Here is a 27,370-nt window from a genome sequence, read left to right as displayed (position 1 = left end):
ACAGAGACAGAAAGAGAGACCCACAGAGAAAGAGAGAGAGAGAAGGAGAGAGATAGAGAGAGAAGGGGAGAGATAGAATGAAAGACACAAAGAGACAGAGAGAGAGACAGAGAGACAGAGAGACAAAGAGAAGAAGAGAGGAGAGGAGAGAGACAGAGATGGAAAGGGGGAGAGAGAGAGAGAGAGAGAGAGAGAGAGAGAGAGAGAGAGAGATGGAGAGGGATACACACACACAGCACACTTTAAAAAATCACAGTGAGAAAATTCTCTTGGTGGCAGGCATTAAATAAGACTTCACAGATTCTGAGAAGTATCTTAAATATCATTTATTTCAACTGCTTCATTTTACAGGTGAGGAAACTTGGTGCCAGAGAGGAGAAATATCTTTTCCAATGTCACTGGGTGATAGAGCACCTGTAATAAGTGGGTTGGCATTTGAACCCAGGTTCTTTGTGAGAGCTACTTCTCCCATGCCTGAGTCCTCTCCTCTGGCTTCAGGCCACTCCTCTTTCTTTCCTTTCCTCCTATCAGTCACCCTCTGGCACTGTCCTCCATTGCTGAAGATTACCCAGCTGGGTAGAGCAGGTGGATCCAGTGATTAGAAAGGGGAAGAGTGAGGGTCTAGCTCTAGAGACTGGTGAGGTGGAGAAGGAAAGGCCTTGGGAGGAAGAGAGGCTTTGGGAAGCCTGGCATGGCTTCTCTGCTGCCCAGATTTGCATTCTTTCCCAGAGGGCAGGGCTCTTCTAGCCCCAACCCAAGCAGAAGACACAGCTCCTGCTTTCCATGAATATCCTAATATTTTTCTCTGCTAAGACCACAGGATTTAGGGACCTAGGGATCTCTAGTCTAACTCTCACTTTATAAAGGGGGAAACTGAGGCCCAGAGAAGGATCATAGTTTAGCCCTGGAAGGGATCTTACAGACCATCTAGCCCACCCCCCTCCATTTCACAGAAGAGGAAACTGAGGCTTGGAGAGGTGAGTGGCTTGTTCAGAATGACCCAGTGAGTGTCAGAGATACAGTTGGATACTTCTTTGGATCTGAATTGAGGTGCTCTGAATTCAGAACCAAGTCTCTTTGGACACTTATATTACCTCTCCTCCCACCTGCGCCCTCCCCACTGGATCTTCTAACAGCCCCTAGTCCAACCTTCCCCTTCTCCCGCCCAGCTCCCAGCTTTCCATCCTCCCACCCTCACCCTCCCACCTTGTCCACCCACTCCCATCCAGCCGCATCCCTTGTTCCCCTCTCCTAGCCTGGTGCACTTTGCGCGCTGCAGTAGGGCTGAAGTCCAAAGTTCAGTAGCTTGCTAAGCACAGGGATAAATATGAACCTTGGAGAATTTCCCTAGCTCCAATGTAAACAGAGAGCCAAGGGGCCCTGAATCACTGGCGGGCTAGGACAGGGGTGTGGGTGGGGGGGCACAGGGCTTGGTAAGTGTGGTTTTGGGGGGAATTGGAAGGGAGGACAGGAGGCTTGTCTGCTCTCCGGATGACGCGCTGGCTGGCCATGCTTTGAGGAAGCCTAGGGATCTGGGTGTGTGGAGGAGCGTGGCCCATTGGCCTCCAACCTGAAGCCATGGTCTCCCAGCTAAGTCAGTTACAGACAGAGCTCTTGGCTGCCCTGTTGGAATCAGGACTGACCAAGGAAACCCTGATCCGGGCCTTGGGTGAGACAGGACCCTATGACTTGACGGGAGAGACCTCTCTGGACAAGAGGGAGCCCTGTAGCAGTGAGCTGACTGAGCTCCCCAATGGGTTGGGAGAGCCACGGGGCTCTGAGGATGAGACGGACGATGAAGGGGAGGACTTCACGCCCCCCATCCTGAAGGAGCTGGAGAACCTGAGCCCAGAAGAGGCAGCCCACCAGAAGGCTGTGGTGGAGACTCTCTTACAGTAAGGCACCTTTCCCTGCTCTGGTATGGTCCTGGGATCACCTTCCTCCAACCTGCTTGCCCTGCCTTAGTGTTGTACCTGTTCACTGCCTATTCTCTTCCCAGCAGTGAGACAGGATCTGCTCTGGCTTAGAACTGTTATACATGGTCTTCATTGGCTCGATGATGGGGTTTTGTAGGGAGTTGGAGGGTGGGAGCTTGGAACCAGAGCTCCAAGTTTAGAGGGGAATTAGCAAATGGAGGTGGGAAATCTCATTGAGAGAGCTGGGCAGGGAAAATGTGTGTGTAAGGGATGGGTATTTCTAGGCACTGAAACCCTTTGATCATGAAATCTAAAAAAATTCCTTGGGGGCATCCCCTAACCTGAATCCCCATGGTCATAAGTTAAGTGAACCGCTGAGGTCTAGAAAGGGAAGCCTGGGACGAGGAGGGGGATAGTGGTGTTGGTTGGGGTTTGAGAGACTCTTCTGAGTGTCAGGTTTGGAAAGGGGGTCTAGTACCCCACCAGTCAAGGAAAGATCTGAGTAGTTCATTCTTACCTTGGGGCAAATGGATTCCTAGGATCAAAGTTGATTCCTCTTTCCTGCCTCATCTTCCCTTAAAGGACCCCTTGCCCCGACTAATGGCCGACATGCTGTTCCTCTTTTCTCTGCCATCCCTACCTGATCAGCTTCCTTCATCTGCTTGATCCCATCTCTCTGGCTCCCCATTCCTGGGACTGTGTGGGACCTGGGGCTGGGCTGCTCCCCCTTCCCCAGCCAGGTTTGCCTGGTTACTAATTATCTAGGGGCTTTATTATTTCTCTTTTGTTTTTTATAAATTTATAAACTGAAAAGTTCCTGATAAGCCATGTGATCATTAACTTCTGATGATTGTGTCCTGGGGAAGACATGGCCAGCCACCTGGCTCCAAAGGCCTTGGGCAGGTTTCCCAGAGGGAAGGAAAGAGGGGGTGGGTATAGGTGGAGGGGGCTGCTGGGGGCTATAGAAGTCTACTGCTAGGACTCCAGCTTTTTTCTATTTGAGGAGCACAGGGTCCAGGGACTGGAGTGGGGGGTGGTGGGGTGAAATCCAGCTTCGGTCAGCTGAGGCTTTTCAATGTTCTCTCTAAACTGGTTCCAACAGGAATAGGTGATTGAAATGTCCAAGGTGCTGAATCAGGGCAGGGGCTGTGGAGATGGAGGGTTATAGCTGGACAAGGACCCTCCATTTACAATGTTCCTGGATGGAAGATGGATAGGTTGGGAATCAGGGTCAGGCCCAGAGATATTTGCTCTGTGTGTGTGGTCTTTTTCTCTCTCTCAGCACACACACATATATACCTTTATATACACACATACATGCATACACATGGTGGTAGATATCTCTGGCAGGCACACCTTTTTCTATGTGCCCAAAGAGCTGACTTTACGAGTCTAAGCTAAAGAATCTTGGGGCTTCTGAGGAGTGCTAGGGGTGGGGAACAGGAACATAACTTCACAAGGAGGGAAGAGAACAGGGGTAGGCACCTGGAAACCTGACTTCTAGTTTCAGCCCTACCATTCATTCCCCCCACCCCAACCTCCATAAAATACAAGGGTTGGACTAGATGATCTCTCAGCTGTCTCCCAGATCTGACTCTTGATTCCTGTAAGGGGCCCCCGATCTTGGCAGGGAAGCTGTGGGGCAAAGGGTAGATTCTACTTCGGGGGGAGGGGCAGAGGCTAAGGCACAATGTCCAGGCCTAGGGAGAGGGTGGAAAGGGAGGGGGAAGAGTGGGGAGTGGAGCTCCTGATTTGAGGCTAGGCCAAACCTTCTGGGGAGTCTGGGGTGGATCTCAAGGACCTAAAGAAGGCACCATTCTTCCCCCCCTCCCATTCTTACCTGCCTTGGTGGGGCCTCGGCCAGTCAGCAGCCTGGTGGGGGGTTTCAGTGGAGGGCCCCATGAAAGGAGAGCCATCTGAAAACATCAAGAGTTGAAGTCCAACTACGGGGTCATCTCTGAATGGAGCAAGGGGCCTGAGGTCTGAGAGGGACAAGAAAGGAAGATGTAGGCAGATGTTGGAGATAAAGAGAAAGGAAAAGGAGGCAAGAAGGGAAAGGGGGAAGAAGGCCAAAAGGAAGAAGGAGAGAGGAGGTGAGCAAGGCCCAGAGACAGGAGCAGAAGGAACTGAGGAGCCCAGTTGAGGCCCAAGTGCACCAGCCAGGCTCCGGGATTGGGCTTTCTTTAATGCTAACAGGTTGTTATTTGCTTTCCATTTAAATTTGAGATGTTGCTATAAATTATCAACCAGACTCTTGTTCCTGCTGGAGTTTATAACTAACTACCCGGGTTACTTATTGTTCAGGTAACAAAAGGGAGGTGAAAAACGCCCTGTTAAAAAAGGGGGGCCTCCAACCTGAGGGAAGGGGGAGGTGGGGGGGCGGGAGGAGAAGGAAGGGCAGCCTTAGGTGGAGGGCAGAGGCCAAGGGCCAGGGCCAGGAGGATGCAAGGCCAAGATGATCCAGGGAAGACCCAGACCCCATGGATACGGATCATCTGGATTCCCTGGGGCCAGGTCACTTTCTCGACTTGAGTATGGTCCTACTCATTAGTTCAGGGTGGACCCCCCCCATTGGGAAAATCATCTGGAATCTACTGGGGAGGATGCCAGAGTCAAGGGGGCAGTTTGGGGCAAAGTCCAACCTCTCTGAGGCTGGCTGCTATAGTGGGGAGCCAGGCCCTCCCTTTCTAGGAGTCCTCAGCTGGAATTAGAGAATCTCAGATTTGGAAGAGACTTCAGGGCTCATCTAGTCCAGAGGATCTCAATTATTTCAAGGATGAGTACTCATTGTTTTCATGTCCAAAATTCCATAGACCTTAGCATGATAGTGGCAGGTTTTCTTTTCTTTTCTTTTAATCAATAAGCATTTATTTTTCCCCCTCTTCCTCTCAATATATAAGAAAAACAAAGTCTTTGTAATGAATCTTCCCAGTCAAGCAAAATGAATTTCCCTCATTGTGATGCCCTCATTTAATAAATGCATGTTGATTCCACTTGAATTTATCACCTGTCAGAAGGTGGTAGTTTAGACCATTGTCAGTCGTCTGAAGACATGAGTAGTGGTTCTACTACAGTGTAAGCTGCTTGAGGGTAAAGGCTGTGAGGTTTTTGTATCTCCAGTGCCTGGCACATGGGATTTCATCATTACAGTGAGCCTGGCACATTTCAGTAGACCTTAATAAAGGACTTAGGGAATTGAATGGAATCTCATCAACCTGGCTAAATTTGAACCATACCTGAATGCAAGAATCTACTCTGCAACATTCTTGACAAAAGGTCATTCATCTTCTGTTCAAATCAATGAATTATCATTCATTTATTAAGCTCTTGTTCCCCTGCTAATTCATTGTCTGAGTTTAAACAGGTGACCTCAGTTGGATCTTAGTTTCTTTACCTGTAAAAGGAGAGAGAGGGGCCATCTCCAGTCATCCTGATCTATATCTGGCCAATGGACCCAGATGGCTACAGAGGAGAAAGTGAGACTGGTGATTTTGCACAGCCCTCCCTCACTTAAATCCAATTCACTTGAATGTCATGGCATCACCTCCCTAACGTCATGGTCCTCTTTGAGAACAAAGACAACCAGCAAAAGGAGGGAGGTGTGTTTCTTCGGTCTCCCCCAGCTGTAACATTGTAGGTTCTAATTATAGCTAGCATTTATATATTATTTTTTTTTTAACAAAGTGCTTTACAAATATTGAGTTAGCTGGTGGCTCTGTGGTTTGTCTCAGGTTCCTCAACTGTAAAATGGGGATAATAATACCAGCGACATTGTAGGGGGATTTGAGGATCAAATTAGATAATGCACCCAGTAGGTGCTATAGAAATGCTTATTCCCTCCCTCCCCCATCTCATTTGATCCTTACAACCACCCTAGATGCTAATATTTCCCCCATTTTACAAATGAGGAAACTGAGACTGATAAAAATTAAGTGACTTGCCCAATACCTAGAAAGTGTCTGAGACAGGATTGGAACGTTATTCCTCGTGACTCCATGCTTGCCTTGTTTGAGGTTGATTTGGGATGTAACCCAACGAGAAGCCAAGCTTATTAGTGTTTCTCTTGTCCTTTCCCCTTTTCTAAGCAGCATCAAATCTGGCACATACCTGTGTAGCCCGAGAAGCAGGACCTCAGCTGGCCAGGCAGATGGAAGCAGAGAGAGGGTCAGCAGGTGGATTCCAGAGCAGCTAAACTGAGACCCAAATCTAAAATCTTTTGTTCTGGAGAGTTGTTCCTTGGGATGTCTTCTCCAGCTTCTCTTAAGAGCCTTTCTTCCCTAATAAAAATCATAGAATAGGAGGGCTAGAGCTGGGATCAGTCAATTATTAATCATTTTTTTTAGTGATAATAATCATTAACATTTACATAGTGTTTCAAGGTTTGCAAAGTGCTTTATACAGATTATTTTAAGTACCTACTATGGTCTAGCAATGTGTTAAGTAGTAGGAAGAAAGGTACAAAAGTGAAATCAACCCTGTCCTCAGGGTTGGGGAGACAACTTGTACACACATGGCTATAGAACTGAGAGCTACAGGGTAATTCTGGAGGCAGGAAAAGCACTGGCAGATGGGAAGTCTTCCTGCAGAAATGAAGGTTTCCCCAAGGCATGGTGAGGAAGCAGTGTATTTCAGGTACAGGGGATAGCCAGTGGAAAGGCAGGCATGGACATGGAAATAATCTAGTTCAAACTCTTATTTCCCTGATGTGGAAACCACAACCCAGGGAAGTGAAATGACTTGCTTCCACAGCTGGTAAATGTTGGAGGTGGGATTTGAACCCAGCTGCTTAGATCAAGGAACCAGTAGGAGCCAGTAACTCTTGCTACCAAACCATACTGCTGGTCCAAAGTTAAGAGTCAATCTCTTGAGCCTGTTGGACTATGGAGGGCTGACCTGCCCTGGTATCCCCTTTCCCTTCATAGGACAACAGGAGGTATAGGGCTCTCTGCTTTGGGCAGTAGGTATTTGTGGACCCATAGTGTGGTTGGAGTGGAAGACAAGAGAGTAACAGTCTTCTAATTCATTCTCAGCTATGGTCTAAGATTTGTAATCAGTAAGTGGTAATTGGCCTGGTTCGGCGTCAGGCAGCAAGCCCCCATCAATCCTTTTCTATGAATCTTAGGCTAGCCATCATCTTTTTAGGGTGATATCTCCCCTTCTTGGCAATTCAGTATTCTTTTTAGAAACTTGTTTAATATTTTATTTCTACATAACTTTTATTTTGTAATATATATTTCCCTACCCAACAAGTCAACCTTTATAAAAAAGAAAGATGAAAAGAAGTCAGTAAAACCAAACAAAACATCACCTGTATCCAGGTGTATTCTGGGGTTTGACCTGGTTCAGAGAATCTATTGCTAAATTTTCAGTGTGAGCACTGACACCTTGGAAATCAGCAAAATTCTACAAATTAGGACTTGATTTGTGGTTTTCTTGGTTGTTTAGCTTTAACAAAGTAATGGAAAAAATGTTAATGTTGCAGATTAAATTTAAAAGTGTGTCTGCTGCAGGATGTTAAACATTTACCAGCACACCCTTGACTGTATCTAAGATTGTATGACAAATTCCACACTGATTGTCTCTCCCCTTCTGCAAAGAGGTGAGGGAGGCCCATTTTCAGAGCTCTTCTCTAGGACCAAACTTGGTCAGGGTCAAAATTACATAGCACAGGAGGCTTAATTTTTTTTTGTGGGGTTCCTTTCCATTTACTCTGTTTCATTCATTGTGTATTTCGTTTTCCTGGTTCTGCATATTTAAGTTTGCATTAATTCACATAGGGCTTTACATACTCTTCTGAATTGTTCATATTTGTCATTTCTTATAGCACACTAATATTACATGAATGAATAAATGAAAAAGCACATATCTGTCAGGGCTATGTTAAGCTTTGGAAATACAAAGATTCAAAAAAGAGATTAGATTGTCCTCAAATTGTTTATATTCCAATTGTTTTAGGAGCGTGGCAAGGGGAAAGAAGAGGGTCACACATGCTGGCAGAAGATAGTGAGAGGGCCTTGTATATGGCTGGAGGTAGAGCTTCATGTACCACTATTTGTTTAGTGAATATTTTACAATCCACAGGAACTTCCTTTGTTTCCAATTCTTGAGTAGTTATCAATCCTCATTATGACTTCATTTCATAGAATTTGTTGATTTACAAGATGTCAGAGCTGGGAGGGTCATTAGAACAGGGAATATTGGAGATGGGAGGGACTTTAGGACAGCGAATGTTGGAGCTGAGAGGGGTCTTAGAAAAGGGAATGTTGGAGCTGGGAGGGACCTTAGAACAGAGTATATTAGGACTGGATAAATCACCTAGCAACAATGTGTTTTTCTTATGATACTAATTTTAAATAGATTTTATTCTCAAAGACAAGAATTGTGCTTCCCCTTGGTTACAGCCTTGGAGAAGTGCCGTATTGTTTGGTTCTCCCATATGCACACTCAGAAGACCCTGAATTTACACATTTTAGGTTGCCTTTGGTAGTGCCCTTCTTTTCTTCATCACCAGTTTTGCCTTGAAGTTTCTCATCCTCCACTGCAGTCTTCATGTTGAATTCTTTTGGTAGAAATGAGTTGTTGGAAGACACCATGTCTCTCTGTTGCTCAGTCTTGTATTTCTGAGCTTTCTGGACTTTGTGCTCAATATTAGTCAGGCAATAGGCATTTATGCATATTCTGGGCTAGGCATTGGGCTAAGCACTCAGGATACAAAGAAAGCTCAAGGAGTTTCCTGTCTGCTTTGTTCAGGGGTCTTTTGTCCTTGTGGACAGGGACCTTACTTTCCTGCCTGTGCTCTTCTCTCCAGTAGATACATCGAGGAAGCCATTTGCTTTGATGTCAAAGTCATTTCAATCCAAGGAGCACCTTGGGGAGGAGGGGGAACCCTATGAGCTCAAACTTGCCAAGGAGGTTGTTAGCTTTTATCATAGCTTTCTCACTTTCATAAGCCTAAGTGAGCACTCCACACTACAGGTCTCAATAAGTGATGAAGGCCAGTGTCTGTTTGGATGATATTGTATTGATTTGATGAGAACCAAGAGTTTTGATACCAAGGAAGAACACCAACAGAGCAAGTCCTGAACTTCTCAGATTTTTTCCCAGACAAGATGGCGGCCTGGAAAGCTGCACCATAAATAACAACCTCATCAGCCTTGCCCTTGACGATGTCCTTTGGGAGCTACTGGGTCTTAGGGATATGAGTGGGACCAGCTATGAAGATGATGTCATAGATCTGTGACTTATCTATATCCCATAGTACCTTTTCTATGGTGTCCACTGTGCCATGGAATAGTTTGCCATTTAGCTCTTTAAAGAGGGGATGAGTGAAAGAATTATAGAAGTCAATACCATGACGAAATTAGTCAATTTTAATACTGGTCTGAACACTGGAAGAGAGAGTGCACTTTGCCTGTGCACAAACTGTATGGAAGTGGTGGACAGCCCTCTTGTTCTCACTGATGTCTTATGATTTCACTTGTACCCAGCAATGAAATGGTTGAAGAATTCTTACCAATGTACCACTTGTATGTCAAATATTCTGGTTTCCAGTTTCATAATCAAATAATTCAAGCTGGTTTATAAGAAGAATCTTTGTTAATGATGTCTATATTTGGTCATTGATCAGTATAAATTTCTCCCCTCCTGTGATCTGGCCTCAGCAGGTCATAGATCTATAGAGGTGCCATGGTGAATGCAAAGAACACTGTAGAGAGATCTGAACTGAGATCCCAGCTGTTTCTGCTAATGTGAGGTTGGCCAAATGACTAAATTTCTCTGGGCTTTGGTTTCTTCTTCGGTAAGTTAAGAAGCATTTTTAAACACCTAGCACTGAGATTCAAAGGAAGGCAAAAATCCAGTCTTTGATCCCAAGGACCTCACAGTCTGTTGGGGAAGAAAATATGCAAACAACTGTGTACAAATGAGATCTAGACAGAATAAATTGGGAATAGTCTCAGAGAGAAGGAATTATGATTAAGGAGGATTGGGAAAGATTTCTTGCAGAAGATGGGGCTTTAGTTGAGATTTGAATGAAGTCAGGGAAACCAGGAAATAGAGAGGAAGAGGGACAGTTCCAGGTATGGTGAACAGTCAGTGAAAAGCTAGTAGTTGGAAGATGGAGGGTCATAGGCAAGGAACAGTCAGGAGGCTGGTGTCACTGGATAGATGGGGGTATGTATGGTGTAAGAAGACCTAAAAGGTAGATAGGAAGGGGCCAGTTGGCCAAAGAGAGGATTTTGCGTTTCATCATGGAGGTGAGAGAGAGCCAATGAAGCTTATTGAGTAGGGGGGTGATGTAGTCAGGTCTGACTTTGGCAAGCAAATGGAAGATGGATTGGAGTGGGGAGAGACTTACTTGAGGCAGACCTACCAACAGATTGTTGCAGTAATCAAAGCATGAGAGGATGAGGACTTGCACCACAGTTGGGGCAGTGTCAGAGGGGAGAGGGAGTGAATATGAGAGATGTTCATCTATAAAATAAGGTTTTTGTAACAATAGGGTGTAGGTAACCATAACCATAATAGTAAACCTATATATAGAGCTTCAAGGTTTTCAAGGTATTTTATATAACCTCATTTGATCCTCATAATACACCTGTGAAACAGGTGCTATTATTACCCCCCACTCCATTTCATAGATAAGGAGATTGAGGCTGAGAGCTCAAGTGATTTGCCCTAGACTCACCCAGCTAGTAAGGGACTTCAACTCTAGTACTATGATAGAGAAAAGGTGAAAGTCAGATGGATAGAGGAGAGCCATAAATGAGCTTTTTTTAACCTAGGAAAAAGGCACTTTTAGGGGGGAGTAGGTAGTTGTTAGACTCATAGAAGTGATTTCTTTGGTCCCATATTGACGTAGAAAACCCCAAACTAACATTATTTATGTTGCATTGCTTGCTAATTTATTTTGTTGAACATTTCCTGGTTACATTTCAATCTGGTACAAGCTTTTCTCTAGAGTTGTGCAGGCAGCTTATACCTGGGGACCATGAGTTTGACACTTCTGGTTTAGAGGAAAGTCAAACCAAGGGTGTGTTGTGCTAGAAGAGGGTGTAGTCCATCCCACAAAGAGTTCATTGTAGGAGGATCTCAAGGTAAAACTGTGGCAGTCACTGAAGGAAGGAAGGGTGACACCTGCCTCTCTCCTACCAGGTGTCAGGGCCCTGGAACAAAGCCCTTTTCATTCTGAGTCAGAAAGGATTGTGGGATAGGGAAAGAAAGCTAGTTCTTTGACCTGAGACCCCAGAATGGCATGTCCAAAGAAGAAAGCATTCCATACCTCCTAAGCTAAGAGCTCTGTTCTTTCAGAAAGATGGGAAAGGACAAAGGGGGAGGAAAGGACAAGACTGTAGAATACAAAAGATTTCTTGGTCCTAGGCAGGGACTGGGACTGAAGGCAGCTGGCTTTGGGGTGGAGAGGAGATAAAGGTGTTTGCCTGACCTGGAGCACAGAAATGGACTTTGTCCCTTTCTTATCATCTCGCCTTCCCTGGCAACTGCAGAGTCAACACTGCCAGTATGGGAAGGAGGGGAGGCAGGGTGGCCTCAGAGGACAGAAGTTAGAGGACAGGTTTGAAGAGACATAGAAAGGTGGAGAGCTGGAGGCTCTGGCACCTCAGAGAAGACTTTTTGGGGGAGTTATTTTTAAAATTAGTAATTTATTAATCATAGACAAACACTCAAGCACTCCTAAACTGAGATCATACATAAAGCTCTAAATTCCAACGTATCCGTAATTTGATTTTGTCAAAGTATGCTAACTTTGACAAAAACCAAACCTTGAATAAGTATATTCTGTTTGTGTCTGAGTCCCTTCCAATCTTTTTATTCCATGTGTTTTTCCATATTTTGTTGCTGTTATTATGACTATTTTTAAAATACAAAGCCAGCACCTTGATTTTGATTCTGCGAAAGGATCTTTACTCTCCTTGCTTCAAATAAGTTTTCCCATAATTTTTTGTCTCTTCTTCATCCTTGTCATCTTTCAGGGAGTCATAGTAGATACAGAACTGATCTCAGTCTTCCTCAGACTTTCATCTTTGACATATACAAGCTGTATGACCCTGGGCAAATCACTTGACCACTCAACCTCAGTTGCCTCATCTGTAAAATGGGGTTAAGAATAATATCTACCTCATAGGGTTGCTCTGGGGAGCAAATGAAATATGCAAAGTGCTGTGAAAATCCTAAATCACTGTATAAATTATTATGAATATAAATATTTCATAATTTTATAACTAATAAATTTAATATAAATATACATTATTATGAACATAGGTTGCTGATAAGTTGCCTATTGGTAGAAGGAGATTACTTACCCAGAGTTCCCTGTTCCCATGAAATTACAGATTTGGACCAAAAACAGAGAAAACAAAATGAAATGAAAACAGTACATTAACATTTCAGAGCAAGAGCTAGCTCTGTGATACTGGGAAAGGAATTTAACTTTTGTGAGCCTCAGTTGTTTAATTTGTAAAATGGGGAGAATGATACTGATATCCTAAGGTTACAGTGAAGATAGCACTTCACAAGCTTTAAAAAAATAAAATGTTCTTGACATCGTTTGTTTTTCCATTACTTCTATTTTCCCTCTGAATTTCCCTTCTTTCCCTTCCCAAACTGCCATCCATTATAACAAAGAATAAAAAGAAAAGAAAAGAAAAGAAAAATAAAAAAGGGAGAAATGCAAGTAAAAATAACCCTGAGGTCTGACCTAGCAAATTGGCAAAAAAATAACTCAAGATTGGAATAGCTAACATCTGAAGGATTGTGGAAGGACATGAACACTAATACGTTGTTGGTGGATTAGTCCAACCATTCTGGAAAGCAATTTGGGATTCTGCAAATATGATTAAGATACAACACATCCACAGACAATTGAAAAAAGAATCTGTATGGAATGTAATGTTCCATAACTGTGGATTCTACCCTCCACCCCACATTTACCAAGAAGTGGGGGGAGGGAGATGTTTTTCTCATATGTCTTCTTGGGTACCAGAATAGTTCCCTGTAATTCAGTAATATTCATTTTTGATTGTTCTGTTGTTGTCCTTTCCATTTACATTGTTGTGGTCATTACGTATATTGTTTTCTTGGCTCTGTTTACTTCACTCTGCATCAATTCACGTCTTTCCAGGCTTCTCTCCATTCATTATATTTATCCATTTTTACAGCACAGTCATATTATATTACAGTCATGTACCACAATCGATTTAGTCATTCTCCAATCCATGGGTCTCTACTTTACTTCCAGTTCTTTCTTACCAGAAAAGAAGTACTATAAATATTTTTGTGTAGATGGAGATTTTTTTAAAATCAATAATCTTCTTGGGGTATATGCGTATCAGTGCAATCCCTGGATCAAAGGATATGAACATTTTATCCTCTTTATTTGTATAACATAAATGCTCTGACTTTCTTTCCAAGAATCAGCCAGGCTACATCTTCTTTTGGCATTCCAGAGTACTCTGAAGGGTTGGGATATCTATTTTCTCCATTGTCATCTGCTTGAGCCGCCACCATTTCTCTTCCTGCATCAGGGGCTAACTGCATTAGCAGTCAAAATTATCTACTTTATCTTCTGTAAATTGTTTCTGTCTAATTTTTGTTCAAGAATCAGTTTCTTACTCAAAGCTGTAAAAGCCATATGATCTGCTTCTTTTCCAATTTTAATTTTTATTCAAGCTGTGTATCAATTTAGATTGTACTGTAGAGTATGTTATAAGATGCTTGTCTAAGACTAATTTCTGCCAGACTGCTTTCCAGTTTTCCCAGCAGTACTTATCACATAGAGAGTTCTTTCCTAAGCAATTCATGGGTTCAGGTTTATCAAGCACTGCATTACTGAGATCCCTTGGTTTTGATTCTCCCTTGTCCAGTCTGTTCTAGTCTTTTTTAAATTTTTTAACCAGTACTAAATGTTTTGATAATTGCTGCTTTATAATATAGTTTGAGCCTGGAAAACTCTTTATAAAGTGTTCTTGAAATACTTAGCTTTCAGAAAACCAGAGTTGTTGTTATATACCACAATTTATTTAGCTGTTTAATTATAATAGGGAACACTGACCTTATTAAAATCCAAGGAAAGAAGGATCTAAGAATCAGCCAATTAAAATTGTCCTCTCAGTTTCCCATATCCACTCATCCCTGTCTTCCTCTTAATGGGCCAGTACCTTGGATGTAGAGATAAAAGGAGGAGAGAAAAACAGATTCAATTCAATTCAACAAGCATATATTTATCCTCAGCTGTGCTAAGGTCCTGGGAACATAACCCCCCCTGAAACATAACAGCCCCCTTGCCCTCAGAGAACAGACGTTCTACTGAGAGGGGGATAAAAAATATACACAGGTAAGTAAATATAAAGATTAATTTCAAAAGAAAACAGCCAGGGAACTCAGGGAAAGCCTCAGGAGGTGTGCCACCTGGGATGGACTTGGAAAGAAGCTAGAGATTCTACAAGGCAGATAGATGAAAAATAAAAAGCGGGACAAAGAAGGAAACAAATAGAAAAATACTCCTTTGCTCAGAATCTCTAAAAAGGGATTATCAAAGAGGAAAGGATCTCAAAGTCCTTAAACTATTGCTTCCACTCAGGGGGAAAGAGAAGAGAGAAAAGATAGAAGGAGAAAAAAGATGCTCAAAGATCAGATGACAACATGTTCAGTTGTTTTCAATTGTGTCTGATTGTTTGTGACCCCACTTGGAGTTCTCTTGGCAAAGATACTGGAGTGATTTGCCACTTCCTTCTCCAGCTCATTTTACAGATGAGGAAACTGAGGCAAAAGGGTGAAGTGACTTGCCTAGGGTCACCCTGCTAGGAAGTGTCTGAGGTCAGATTTGAACTCAGGAAGATAAATCCTGAGTCCAGACTTGATAACTTTATTCTCTGTGCCATCTAGTGGTCCATCAGAAAATAACATATTCTAAATTTAATATGCCTGTACCTAAGTGTACATTAGTGTATATAGGTTTGTGCATGTATGTATATATACACACAACATACATATTTACCTATATACATATATTTATAGATGAAACACATAAATATACACATAGATACATTTATCTATAAAAATCAAACCTCAGTTAATCAAATAACCCAAACACTGGGGTTGAACAGGGGTCAGGATCCAAACAGATCTTGGCAACTAGAACGATGGATTAAATCCAATAAAATGAAATGTAATAAGCATGTCAATTCTTTCATGTGGGTTCAAAGAATTCACTGGAAAAGTATAAGACAGGAGATAGATGGCTCGATAGTAGTACATGTAAAAAAATATCTTGGGGTTTTTAATAGACTGCAAAGTCAATTTAAGTCAATACTGTGGTAGGACAGGAACTGGACAAAAAGTTTCTACGTGAGCAAACTCCAAAGAAAAGGCAATGGATAAAGACCTGAACCTGGAGTAGGGAAGACCTGAGGTCAAAGGCTTTTTCAGATATTTACTAATTGTATGACCCTGCACAAGTCACTTCACCTCTGCCTGCCTTGGTGTCCTCATGTCTAAAATGAGAATAAGAATGACATTATCTCCTAAGATTATCATGAGGATTAAATGAGATAATATTTGTAAAACTAGGAAAGTTTTAATCTGGAGAAGAGAAAACTTAGGAAAGGACACATGACAACTTTTAAAAAAATTTATAATTTTAAAATTTAATAATTTTATTTAGTTCTTTTGTCATATGACTGTCATTTACTGATAACTCCCCCACCCCATCACCATTAGAACCTTCCTTGGTAGCTAATGGGCCATTAGGCAAAATAAATTAACTTATTGTCCAAGAATAAGAATACATGCCTTATTCTATATCTATCTCTTCACCAAGAGGCAGGAGGCGTGCTATGTGACAACTGAGTATTTGAAAGATTGTCATTTAGAAGAGACTTAATTTGTTCTATTTGACTTCCGAGGGGAGAATCGGGAATGATGCATGAAAGATGTAGAAGAAACTAGGGTGAATGCTAAGGAAAACTCCCTAATAATTAGAGCAGTCCCAAGTGGGACTAGGTTGCCTTGGGAGGTAATGGACTCTTCAAGCAGAAGGATTTGAGCTCTTGGAGGAGTTGTAGAGGGAACTCTTGGGCAGGTGTGGTCTAGAGTGGGTGGCTGCTGAGGTCCCTTCTGATGTTCAGACTTTCTGATTTCATGGGTTTAGAATGAACTTTTTTTTTAAACTTTGAAAATAAAAAATACCTTAACCATGCTCCTGCCTTAGCTGGTCTAATCCTGTGATTATTACTCATGATTCTTTGATGACTGTCTTGCAATCTTGAGTATCAAGAGTCAATGTTGTGAATTGCAATTCTTGGGTTGCAGGACAGACAATGGAGATCTAGGAGCATAGGACATCAGGCTGAAAAGAATTAAGTTCATAGTATGCCCAGGGTATTTTGCCCCCGTTTTAGCTCATTTTATAAATTTCTAATGGTTGTGTGAGCACATACCTGCCTACCACAATGATCGAGGGAACAAAGGGTTGAGTTTCTGAACATTTTGATTTTTTAAACATTGCATAGCAATTGCCTAACAAACCAGGCTTAGGTCTGGACCCTAAATACAGGAGGGAGAGATTTTTATATATTAAAAGCAATTAATCAAATAAGGCTAATTAATTAAAAAAACAATTAACCAGCATACATTAGGTAATTTGATTTTTAATTAGAGGAAAGACAAGGGACTTTCTACATTGGGAGGGGGAGAATGAACATGTGCAGTTCCCTGAAATCAGAAAAAGAGGAGTCCCACTTCCCCTAAGTGTCTGTAAACAATCAAGGAAACATGAAAACAATAACTGAGTGCTCAATACGGGGCCAGTTTTCGGATATGGATTGCTTGAGATATATAATCGTGAGAAATTCCTTGCCTCAATCTTTGGGTCTGACTGGGTTTCTGGTCAGCGTAACTGAGCTCCTTAGTTAATGGTCTCTAAGCAGCAGGTAGAAGGGGTCCAGCTTCCCAGCCATGCAGAGTTGGGTTAAAACAATACAATAAAGTTTGCTCCTAATTCCCACAATTGAATAAAGTTTTCTCGTAAGACAGAAGTTGGGCTGGACCATAATTGGATAGAAAGGGAACTGAGTTAGCTCCCGAATGTCACAAGATGAAGTCAGTGTGGTTCACTCAATTTTTACCATTAACCACTTGCTGTCCTAATTCCATCAATTTCCTCACTTCCCAGGATAAGCGGGCCCCAAGGGACCCCAGTAAAGACTTAGAGGTTGCCAGGGATAGCCTTCCTGGAGTCCATCTCCCCAAGCCTGCTATATTAATTTTCTACCCTTTCCAGGGAGGACCCATGGCGTGTGGCAAAGATGGTCAAATCCTACCTTCAACAGCACAACATTCCCCAGAGGGAGGTTGTGGACACCACTGGCCTCAACCAGTCCCACCTATCCCAGCACCTCAACAAAGGCACCCCCATGAAGACTCAAAAGCGGGCTGCCCTGTATACCTGGTATGTCCGCAAGCAGCGGGAGGTGGCCCAGCGTAAGTAACAACCACTGGCATCTTCATGTTTGTATGATGCCCTGAACTTTTTGCTTACATTATGTATGTGTGTGAGGGGGGCAGAGGGGAGAAAGTAGAGAGAGATAATATCCAACATTAACCAAATCAATGAGTGTTTATTAAGTACCTACTATGTGCCAGAAATTGTGTTAGGTGTTGAGGATATGACCAAAAGGAAGCAGTCCCTGCTTTCAAGGAGATTTTATTTGATGGGAGTGGGGTGGTGGTGAGGAGACAACATGTATACATATAATTATAGTTATCCCTTCCACACATAGGGATTAGGGGGTACAGTGCCCCCATGACCTGGAAAATCTGCATAAAATTTTTTGGCTCTCCTTTCGTACCAGAGAAGGAGTCTGAATTATTATGGTATTAAAAGATAAAATATGCTGATATTATACAGTACTATACATATATTTTATGCATTTCTGAGTTTCTAAACTTTTTTGGTTATCTGCTGGCCTTCACATGTCATCTGTGCCTTCTACAAAACTCCTCCCAAATTTCCGTTTAATTTCTTATGCTGACCTGTGATATATTGAATCCACGATGGAAAAGTTATGATATGGAAGAGATAACTATATATAATAATACCAGGTAGCACTTATAATAGAGCTTTAAGATTCACAAAGTGCTTTAATATGTTTTTCAATTTGATCCTCACAACAATCTTATGAGGCAGGTGCTATTATTATCTTCATTTTACAGATGAGGAAACTGAGACTGAGATGTTTAATGACCCGTCCAGGGTCACATAGCTAAATGTCTGAGGCAGGATCTGAACTCAGATGTTCCTGACTCCAAGCCCAGAGTTCTATCTACTATGCCACCTAGTTGCCTGGCACATGGTACAAATAAATGTGAAGTACTTGGCCGGAGAGGCCAGCAAATGAAACAATGGGGAGTGGAGGGGCAGGATATTTGGAGACTGGGAGCTCTTTCTTGTCCTTCAAGTGAATATTGCCCATTCTCTTTCCCTAGGGCAGTTTGGGAGATAGGGGCTAAGAATCAATAGGCCTCAGGGCATGGCTCTGTGTCCCTACAGCCCAAACCCACTGTCCAGAAACTATTTATAGTACTCTTAACTGGTGGTTGCTTATCCCTCTTCTAGGGGGGAGCAGAAGAGTTAGGTCCTCTCTCTAGAGGTGGCCTATCCAGTCTCCTGGGCTTTCAGGAAAAGGGTGGGCAGATATCCACTTTATTCAAATGACCACAGGTAGTGGAGGGCAAATAGAGACCCAGGGCCCATGGTCTAGGGTCTGCTCCATATACCCACAGAATTCACTCATGCGGGACAAGGCGTACTAGCTGAAGAGCCCATGGGAGATGAGCTGCCCACCAAGAAGGGGAGGAGAAATCGTTTCAAGTGGGGTCCGGCCTCTCAGCAGATCCTGTTCCAGGCATATGAGAGGCAGAAGAACCCTAGCAAAGAGGAGAGGGAAGCTCTGGTGGAGGAGTGTAACAGGTAAAGCATTGGGTGGCTCAAGGACCTGAAAGCCCTCCCTCTATCTCCTTTCCTGTCCCTGTCCCTGGTGCTGACCCAGATATCATCTGAGCCCTAGGAAGGAACATTTTTCCAGAACATGCCAGGTACAGATTCAAATGAAGTTAATTTCTAATCTTGGGATCTCTCTAGCTTTGTTCCTGTCTCTCCCTGTCTCCTTTTCCCCACCCCCAAACTCAGCATGGAGTATTGACACTGTTTGATAGCCTGCCTGTTTGTCTTCTGGGGAGAAAGCAGGGCTTCCTCCTACTCCTCTGAGGGGTACCCTGGAGTTAGCCAACAATTTTCCTGTCCCTGGATGGGAACTTGTTGGTGGATAGTCCTAGGCTGTAGCTGCCCTGATGATCTAAGGTTAAGACTGCTCTGTTTGGCCCCAGAGACAGAACCTGGAGCATTGGGAGGAAGTTATTAAAATATAGTTGTTGTCTTACTATAAAAGAAAACTTCCTGACCATGAGAGCAATCCTGGTCTTCCTTAGGAAGCAATGGATTTTCCTCCTCACTCTGGATTTTCTTCCCAAGGCTACACATTTTGTGTGTGTGTGTGTGTGTGTGGGTAGGGGGGGGCGGGGCACTTCCTGATTGGATTAGGGTTAGATGAGATGACCTCTGAGGTTCTCTCCCATGCTAAACTTTGACGATTCTGAGAATCTCCAGAAGTGAAAGGAGTGAGGGGCTCCAGCAATGAGGCTTCTATCTAAGGACAGCTTGGTGGGGGGGGATGACCCCTCTTCTCCTGCCCTTCCCTCCTGCCAAGCTCACCAAAGTCTGGGTGATGACCCCACAGGGCTGAGTGTATCCAGAGAGGGGTCTCTCCATCACAGGCCCAGGGCTTGGGCTCTAACCTGGTCACTGAGGTGCGTGTCTACAACTGGTTTGCCAATCGTCGGAAGGAAGAGGCCTTCCGCCATAAATTAGCCATGGACACGTTTAGTGGGCCCCAGCCTGGTCCTGGTCCTTCACTGTCAGCACACGGCTCCCCTGGCCTCCCCCCACCTTCTATCTCCCCCAGCAAAGTCCATGGTAAGTGCTGACTGGTGGTGATGCAGGGGTGGGGTGTCGGGGGACTTACCTTTGTATAGAGGAAGTGGGCACGAGTGGGGGGAAGGATGAATGAATTGGGAAAGGACATAGGGAAGGGTGGTGACGAAGGGGGTTTTATCTTCACCCTTTCTGCCCCAGCTCCAGGTGTACGCTACAGCCAACAGCCAACTAGCGAGGCAGAATCATCAGGGGGCAGTGGCCACGGAGGGGGCAGCATGGTAACAGCTCCCACAGTCCTGCACCAGATATCCCCCCCAGGCCTGGAGCCCAGCCACAGCCTGCTCAGCACTGATGCTAAGCTGGTGAGTCCCGGCTCATCTGGGGCCCTTTTTCTAGCCTCTCTGGTCGCCAGGACCACTGCCTTCCCCTTCCCCTCCTCCAGGAATAAATAAGGTCAGTTGGTGTGCCCATGATACTGCTTTGAGGTAGGTTTCATCATTTTACAGATGAGAAAACTGAGGCTCAGAGAGGGGAGCTGGCGCAGTTCTGTGCCAGTATCTCATTCTTTCCCTTAGATCATGATGATCCTTATGGAAGGAAGCCTTTTTCCAGTCCTGGATAACCTCCTTGGCAGATTATCAGTTCAATTCAATTGGACAAACATTTAAGAGCCTAGTGTGTGCAAGTCACTATGTGTGCAATCCAGTACTTACTCTTAAGGAACTTCCATTCTACTGGGGTCTGTAGATCCAGTTATCAACAGCAACAATCAATCATTCATTTACTTAGTCATTCAATGAATCAACAAGCTTTGTTAAGTGGTATTCTAGCTGTGCTAAGGGAAAAAAAGATAACAAATGAAACAGTACAAGCCCAAAGAGCTTACTCGAATCTATTGGCTTGTGCCCAGGTGGGACCATTCCTATGTTCGGCAACCTGTTCCTGCTCTCTGAAAGAAGCAAAGAGGCTGGGGGCTGAGTCTCCTCAGCTGCCCTACATGGGGGCTGCCACCAAAGCAATAATAATTATGGAAGACAAATTTAAAAATTATAATTTTTAATATAAGTATAAATATATAAACATAAAAACAAATAAATGATAGAATAGAAATAGCTTCAAGAGAAGCAGATTATCTGACTGGTGAATGCATCCCCATAGAGAGCTTCTGGTGAGGGCTTCCCTCCGGTAACACAGACTGAGCACCTACGCTGCAACATAGCAGCACGGAGAGTGACTGATCCGGTGTCACATGGGCAGTATGCGGCAGAAGTGGGACTTGAACACACACTGTGTCTCCCAAAAATGTCCTTTCTAATTTGAAAGAGCACCTTCCTCCCAACGGCCCTGGGAAGGGTGAGGTGAAAAGGATGATCATTCTCATATTAGAGATAATGACACAGAAGTCCAGAGAACTGAAATGACTTGGCTACAGTCGCAAAGCTAGTGAGCGTCAACAACAGGAATCAGGACGAAGCAAGTCATTGTTTCATAAGGTTGTGAGATAGAAGGGATTCTAAGGTACACAGAGGGCAACTAGGGGGCACCATAGTGCACAGAGCACTGGAACTGGAGTCAGAAAGACTCATCTTTGTGAGTTCAAATCCAGTCTTGCTAGCTGTGTGACCCTGGGCAAGTCATTTGACTGTTTGCCTCAGTTTCCTCACCTGTAAAATGAGCTGGAGAAGGAAATGACAAACCACTCTAGTATCTCTGTCAAGAAAACCTCAGATGGGGTCATTGAGAGGCAGTATGACTGAACAACAAGAACACAGAATCTAACTCCTCACAGATAAGGAAACTGAGGCCTAGAGGGGAGTGATTCATCCAGCGTCACATGGGTAGTTAGCATTTAGGGTTAGGAGTTTGAACTCAAGTCTCATGACTCCAAATCTAGTGCTCTTTCTACTGGACCCTTCTTCCCTTCAAGAGAAACCCCATTAAAGGGTGGGGTAGACCCAGACTAGGGCTAGAGACCTGCATTGAGCCAGCGCCCCTGGGAGAAACCACACTCTTGTAGGCACACTGTCTTCCAAATGAAGGAGGAAGGGATGATGGGGAGATGGTGGCAGGTGTACCTCCTTGGGGTTTTCTGAGCTGGCCCCTCCCAGCTCCCATCTTGGTGGTTCCCCATATTGATTGTAATGCTGACTCTTTCTCCTCCTGTGCAGGTCTCAGCATCTGGGGGGACCCTTCCCCCTGTCAGCACCCTGACTGCCCTGCACAATTTAGAATCAATGCCCCCAGGGATCAATCAGCAGCCCCAGAACCTGATCATGGCCTCACTCCCTGGGGTCATGGCCATTGGGGCAGGCGAGCCTTCTTCCTTGGGACCCACCTTCACCAACACAGGAGCTTCTACTTTGGTCATTGGTAAGCTGGGGTCAGGGTGAGCGGAATGGAGCAGGAGAGACATGGTCTCAAGGGTCTAGCTAGCTAAATGTAGACTATCATAACTGGGGGGCCCTTAGAACAGGGAAATGCCAGAGTTGGGAGGGGACTTAGAACAGGAGATGTCAGTGCTGGGAGGGGTTGTAGAGACCAAGTTCTCTTCTTAAAGATGATGCAATGGAAGCCCATGGATTAGAAGTGACTTTTCCCAAGTCACACAGGAAGCTAACAGAAGAGCTGGGACCCCTCATTCCCAGGCCAATGTGCTTTCCATTACTCCATAAAAACTCTCGTTTCTGATACCTGGGAGGAAGGAAATGCTTGGAAAGGGTGATTTCCTCAAATAGGGAATCCACCATTGTCCTCCCCAGTCTTCCAGAGGTCCTAGGACACAAGGTTCCGATGTAAATTCTCAGAAAACAGGGATGGTGGAGTACTGTGGGTCAGACGTTAGTGGGCCTGAGTTAGAATCCTGACTCTGTTTCCCCATCTGTAAAATGAGGGAGTCCTTGGAGGCCTTTGAGCAAAGGTTGGATGATGATTTGTTGGGAAGCTGAGGTTCTTACTCAAATCTGGACTGGACTCAATGGACACAAATTCTGTAATTATCCATGAGAAATCTAGATAAAGGGCCTTAGAGACATCTTGAGAGAGGAGACTCCCAGCAGACTTCAGGGAAGAGCTTTTCATGCTGACCTCGGTAGAGAAGGACAGCCAGGTGTGATATGGGCCAGCCAAGCTGGTGAGAACTTGAGCTGCATCCAAAATGTCCTGGTGTCCAAGAATGAAGAGGTACCTATTCTTCTGGATGCTGCCTGGACCAGCTTGTATATGGAGGACCATTGAGTCCTGGTCTTCATGGTTTAGGGAGAAAGGAGTCAAAAGGCCTTGAATTTCTCATGTCACGTGGGGGTCAGTTAGAGAATCTGTAGAAGAAGGCAGTCTTCCAGGATCCGAAAAGCTGCCATGTCCTTGTTGGGTATGAGGCAGATGATACTCTTCCTCAGGTGGGCATCAGGCTGTCGTAAGTGGTCTCGGAGGTTGTCTCCAAACTCTAAAATTCTATGATTTCAATAGGCAGAGATGAAAGAGGATGCCTTCAAGGAGCGCTGCCTCAGCAAACTACTCTAAGGACAGTTGAGGGACAGCAATGAAAGGGGGTAATGAGAGAAAAGACTGGAAAAAAAAGAGGTTGTGTCTGTACTGTGGAGTGTCTTACATGTCAGACTAGAGCGTTTGGATTTATCCTAGGAGACATAGGGAGCCATTTCAGATAGTTAAGCAGGGGAGTGACCTAGTCTGGTTTATGCCTTACGAAAACAATTTTGGCAGCTATATGAAGGACAATTTGGAAAGTGGAGAGAGTGGAGGGAGACTAGTACTGATGCCTAAATTTTATAGATGATATTAGATTATATTACCTAAATTAACAAGAGTCGAGCCCCAAACCCTGCAGGGCCCCTTGGGTTCTAGCCTCTGACCCAGAGTGCTTGGATGCACCTGGACCTCCTGCTGGACATGAGGGCAGAAGGGGAATGGGGAAACGGGTTCTAGTTTCTTCCCATCTGTGTTCTAGGCTTAGCCTCCAGCCAGGCCCAGAGCGTACCTGTCATCAACAGTATGGGCAGCAGCTTGACCACTCTGCAGCCTGTCCAGTTCTCCCAGCCATTGCATCCCTCCTATCAACAGCCACTCATGCAACAGGTGCAGGGCCACATGGCCCAGAGCCCTTTCATGGCTACCATGGCTCAGCTGCAGAGTCCTCATGGTAAGGGGCCTGGTCCTGTCCCTCCACCCTGCAGAGTCCACTCCACTTCCTTTCTACACTCCCCAGCTTGAGCCCCATAGTGATGGTTGTGGGAGAGGGTTGGACAATCCCAGCCCTCATGAGTCTCAGGGATGAGAGGTGCCCTTTCCCACTTAGGTCAGTCCTCTGCTCTGACACTGGGATACTGGACTCTTAGTTGCAGACCAAGTTTGAAGCACTACAAATGACCACATTGCTAATTTACTTTAGGCATGGTCATTCACACATCAAAGCATCGTGCTTTGCAGTTTATCTACACCTCCATCTCTCTGTAAGCAGAAACCTCTTTGGGCCATTGCTTGGATCTGCTCAGAAAAGACACGGAGTCTCCAGCTAAGTGTGGCCCAGATAAATTAGGGTCCCTGGTTCCTGTGTTTTATGTAACTTCTCTTTTCACTTATATTCTTCCACAGCCCTCTACAGTCACAAACCTGATGTTACTCAGTACACACACACTGGCCTCCTCCCCCAGACCATGCTCATCACTGATACTGCCAATCTCAGTGCACTTGCCAGCCTGACGCCCACCAAGCAGGTAAAGCTGAGAGGGGAGGGCAGCCTATGGTCACTGTCCAAAGTTCTCCGGCCTTAGCTGCCCTCAAACTCCTATGACTCGGTGTCTCTTCTGCCTTAGGTCTTCAGCTCAGACTCTGAGACCCCTAGCGAGTCCGGGTTACACACGCCAGTATCTCAGGCTTCGACCATCCACATCCCCAGCCAGGACCCAGGTATCCAGGACCTGCAGCAGGGACATTGCCTCAGCACCAGTCCAGCTAGAGGGGGCTGGCCCACCTCTCCACCCTAGTCCCTGTGGTGGGATCACCTAGTGTGCAGATGTTTGCTGGGAAGGAAGAGGCAGTCTAGGGTTGGGGAGAGTCAGAAGACCTGGATTCAGATTCTTACTCTGATTTCCTTCCCAACAAGATAACGTTGGGCAAGTCAGTTATTCATCCATAAAAGGAGAAGGCTGGACTGGTGGTCTCTCAGGTCCAGTCTGGCTCCAAATCCCAGGAAACCTAGAGAAGAAAGGGAAAAAAACAGGAATTAGGAGGGATCTCAGAGACCACAGGCCAAACTGTCCATTTTACAGATGGGGAAACTGAGGCTGGGAGAGGTCATATGATTTGTGTAGGGTCACACAGCTAGTCTTTTGACTCCAGCCCTCTATCTACTGAGCCACCTCAGGTAGGGGCGGGGGAAGGGGAGCAGAGGAGAGAACAACCTTCCCCAAATGGGGGTCTAAGCGGGGGCAGGCTGGGTCACAGATTCTGAGCTAGAAGGGACCCTAGACATCATCTAATTTAACCCATTGATACTGCAGACGTGCAAACTGAGGCCCTGGGAGACTGTCCTAGCATTTGCTAGGTGCTATTCACATAGTGCTTAAAGGTTTATAAAGCACCTTTCACAATCACCCTGGGAGGTACGTGTCATTATTATTCATCTCCTCATTTTGCAGATGAGAAACTGGGGCCGACAAGCATTAGGTGACTTGTGCAAGGTCACGTTGCTAGTTAGTGTCCGTGGCTGGATTTGAACTGAGATCCTCCTGTTTCCCACTCCAGCACTCTATCCACTGCCCCACTGGGCTGCCTACCTCAGGAAGTACTTCATAGCCCATCAGGCAAATGGTTGCCCTCAGAGGAAGTGGATTCTGGGCTTGGCATCAGAAGCTCCGAGTTCAAATCCAGCCTCAGATATTTAATAACTGTGTGACCTTGGACAAGTCAGTTCCCTCATCTGTAAAATAAGGATAATCATACCTATTTCCCAGGGTTATTGTGAGGATCAAACAGTATACAAGTGCCTGGCTCTATATAAGGTGTTATCACCTTCCCCATCAGTGCCATCATTAAGTTCTGGCGCTGTCATTTATACTGTGTCCCTTTGGGGAGGTTGCTTCACTGGGTATCAGTCTCCCCATCTGTGTGATGGGGGAGGGGCCGTACTAGATCCTGCCTGGGAGGCCCAGCTCACTGGCCTTCTCCTCTCCTCCGCAGTCTCCTCCAGCAGCCTGGTGCTGTACCAGGGCTCAGAGTCCACCAGCAGTCATAGCCAGCTCCTGTCCTCCAACCATGGCGTCATAGAGACCTTCATCTCCACACACATGGCATCTTCCTCTCAGTAACCATGGCAACCAGCCTCTGGGGCCAGGGCTCTGTCGGGTAGGGGCACTGCCTGCTGAAAGGAGTGAGGGGAGCCAGAGCCCTCTTGGCCTCCTCAGACCTCTGCTGCCACAGCAGGACAAGGACCCTTGGGAAAACTCCAATCCCAGAAGGAATCCTGGGGACCTCAACTCCCCAACTCTCCTCTGCCAGCTTCGAAGGGTGACCAGGGCCTTGAGACAACACCTAAGTCATAGAATGTTAGTGCTAGAAGGGACCTGGAAGTCATCATTTTACAGAGGAGGAAACTGAGGCCCAGGGGATGAAGATGTCAGTGCTCCTTGGGCCACTGTGGACGGCAGAGCTGGGACCCCAGCAAGACCCCCTGCCTCAGCCTGGAGCTCTCCTTTCCCCTTGCCCCACTACCTGAATCTAGGGTTCTCGGGGCTCACCCAATTTCCCCAAGCTCAGCCTCACTGGCCAGCATCAGTCAAACCAAAGGCATGGGGAAGGGCAGGATGCAGCTCTCACGCATCACAGGTGCCCTCCTGTTCACCCCTTGGCCAGTAAACTTTGCTCTGGCCCCTCTAGGGAGAGTTCCCAGCAGCAAGCAAAAGGATGGCCATTCAGGACCCCCTCCTCAGCCCCATTGCTTGGCCATCTTGTCTGCTGTAACTGAGCTGCCAGTGGTTGGTCTGGTAGCAGGCTTTTGGAGGGCTTCTCTTCCAGCTGAGTTTTCCTCTCTCCTTTGGGCCACAGTATTTTGTACTGGGCACTTCTGTAGATGTCAACCTGCTGACCTGGCTCACCTGGGGGAGGGTGGCCCTGCTTCCCCATCTCCCCCATCCACTATCTGTAGCTCTGCCAGATGCCCTGGGGCCCTGGTGACATCCTATGGGGGAGACCTCTGGGGGTTCCTAAGGGTGGGGGGTAGCGATGGTGGTGGTGGAAACCGGACTGGCCTGGGGAGGCAGCGCCAGTCAGGCAGAGTGGGCACCAGTCCAGAGACTTCAGCTGTCCATCCTCTCCAGGCAGAGGGCTCTGCTGGTAGGGATGCCTGGGTCTCTGACTCCTGAACAGGACATAAATCTGCTGCTTGCTCCCAAGCAGGGGGTGAGCCTATAAATACATATATATTTAACTTTCA

At 45.4% G+C, this 27,370-nt stretch overlaps 1 protein-coding gene and 1 long non-coding RNA gene across 5 annotated transcripts in view; one reads left to right on the top strand and one right to left on the bottom strand.

Annotated features, from left to right (window-relative positions):
* Positions 1 to 6,215, bottom strand: part of LOC140499165 (uncharacterized) — an 11,034-nt gene extending 4,819 nt beyond the window's left edge. The window contains exons 1-4 of one of the 3 annotated variants that reach the window (XR_011965292.1): positions 6,024 to 6,215; positions 5,153 to 5,310; positions 3,757 to 3,898; positions 1,887 to 3,114 (exon numbers count right to left, since the gene is read on the bottom strand). This is a non-coding gene — a long non-coding RNA (uncharacterized lncRNA). Of the gene's footprint in view, positions 1 to 1,886; positions 3,115 to 3,756; positions 3,899 to 5,152; positions 5,311 to 6,023 lie in introns of those variants that run through there. The other 2 variants (XR_011965291.1, XR_011965293.1) reach the window with 2 other exon arrangements.
* On the top strand, positions 566 to 27,370 carry HNF1A (HNF1 homeobox A). Of its 2 annotated transcripts, none has more exons than XM_072600241.1 (10): positions 566 to 1,895; positions 17,212 to 17,411; positions 18,714 to 18,900; positions 19,727 to 19,962; positions 20,122 to 20,285; positions 22,092 to 22,293; positions 23,888 to 24,079; positions 24,532 to 24,653; positions 24,753 to 24,846; positions 26,119 to 27,370. In XM_072600241.1, the coding sequence occupies exons 1-10, from the start codon at positions 1,579 to 1,581 to the stop codon at positions 26,244 to 26,246; spliced, it is 1,842 nt and encodes a 613-aa protein (XP_072456342.1). In that variant the 5' UTR covers positions 566 to 1,578; the 3' UTR covers positions 26,247 to 27,370. The 2 variants fall into 2 exon arrangements, with proteins under 2 accessions (XP_072456342.1, XP_072456343.1); XM_072600242.1 differs by having other exon boundaries at positions 24,753 to 24,900.

This window comes from Notamacropus eugenii, chromosome 4, assembly GCF_028372415.1.
Source record: "Notamacropus eugenii isolate mMacEug1 chromosome 4, mMacEug1.pri_v2, whole genome shotgun sequence".
Lineage (NCBI taxonomy): Eukaryota > Metazoa > Chordata > Mammalia > Diprotodontia > Macropodidae > Notamacropus > Notamacropus eugenii.
This window is presented reverse-complemented; position numbering and strand designations above follow the sequence as displayed.

Coding starts and splice junctions, on each gene's coding strand:
- HNF1A (XM_072600242.1), top strand. CDS start 1,579: ATGGTCTCCCAGCTAAGTCAGTTACAGACAGAGCTCTTGGCTGCCCTG. Junction 18,901..19,726: donor CTGGTGGAGGAGTGTAACAG/GTAAAGCATTGG, acceptor ATGACCCCACAG/GGCTGAGTGTATCCAGAGAG. Junction 22,294..23,887: donor AGCTTCTACTTTGGTCATTG/GTAAGCTGGGGT, acceptor TCTGTGTTCTAG/GCTTAGCCTCCAGCCAGGCC.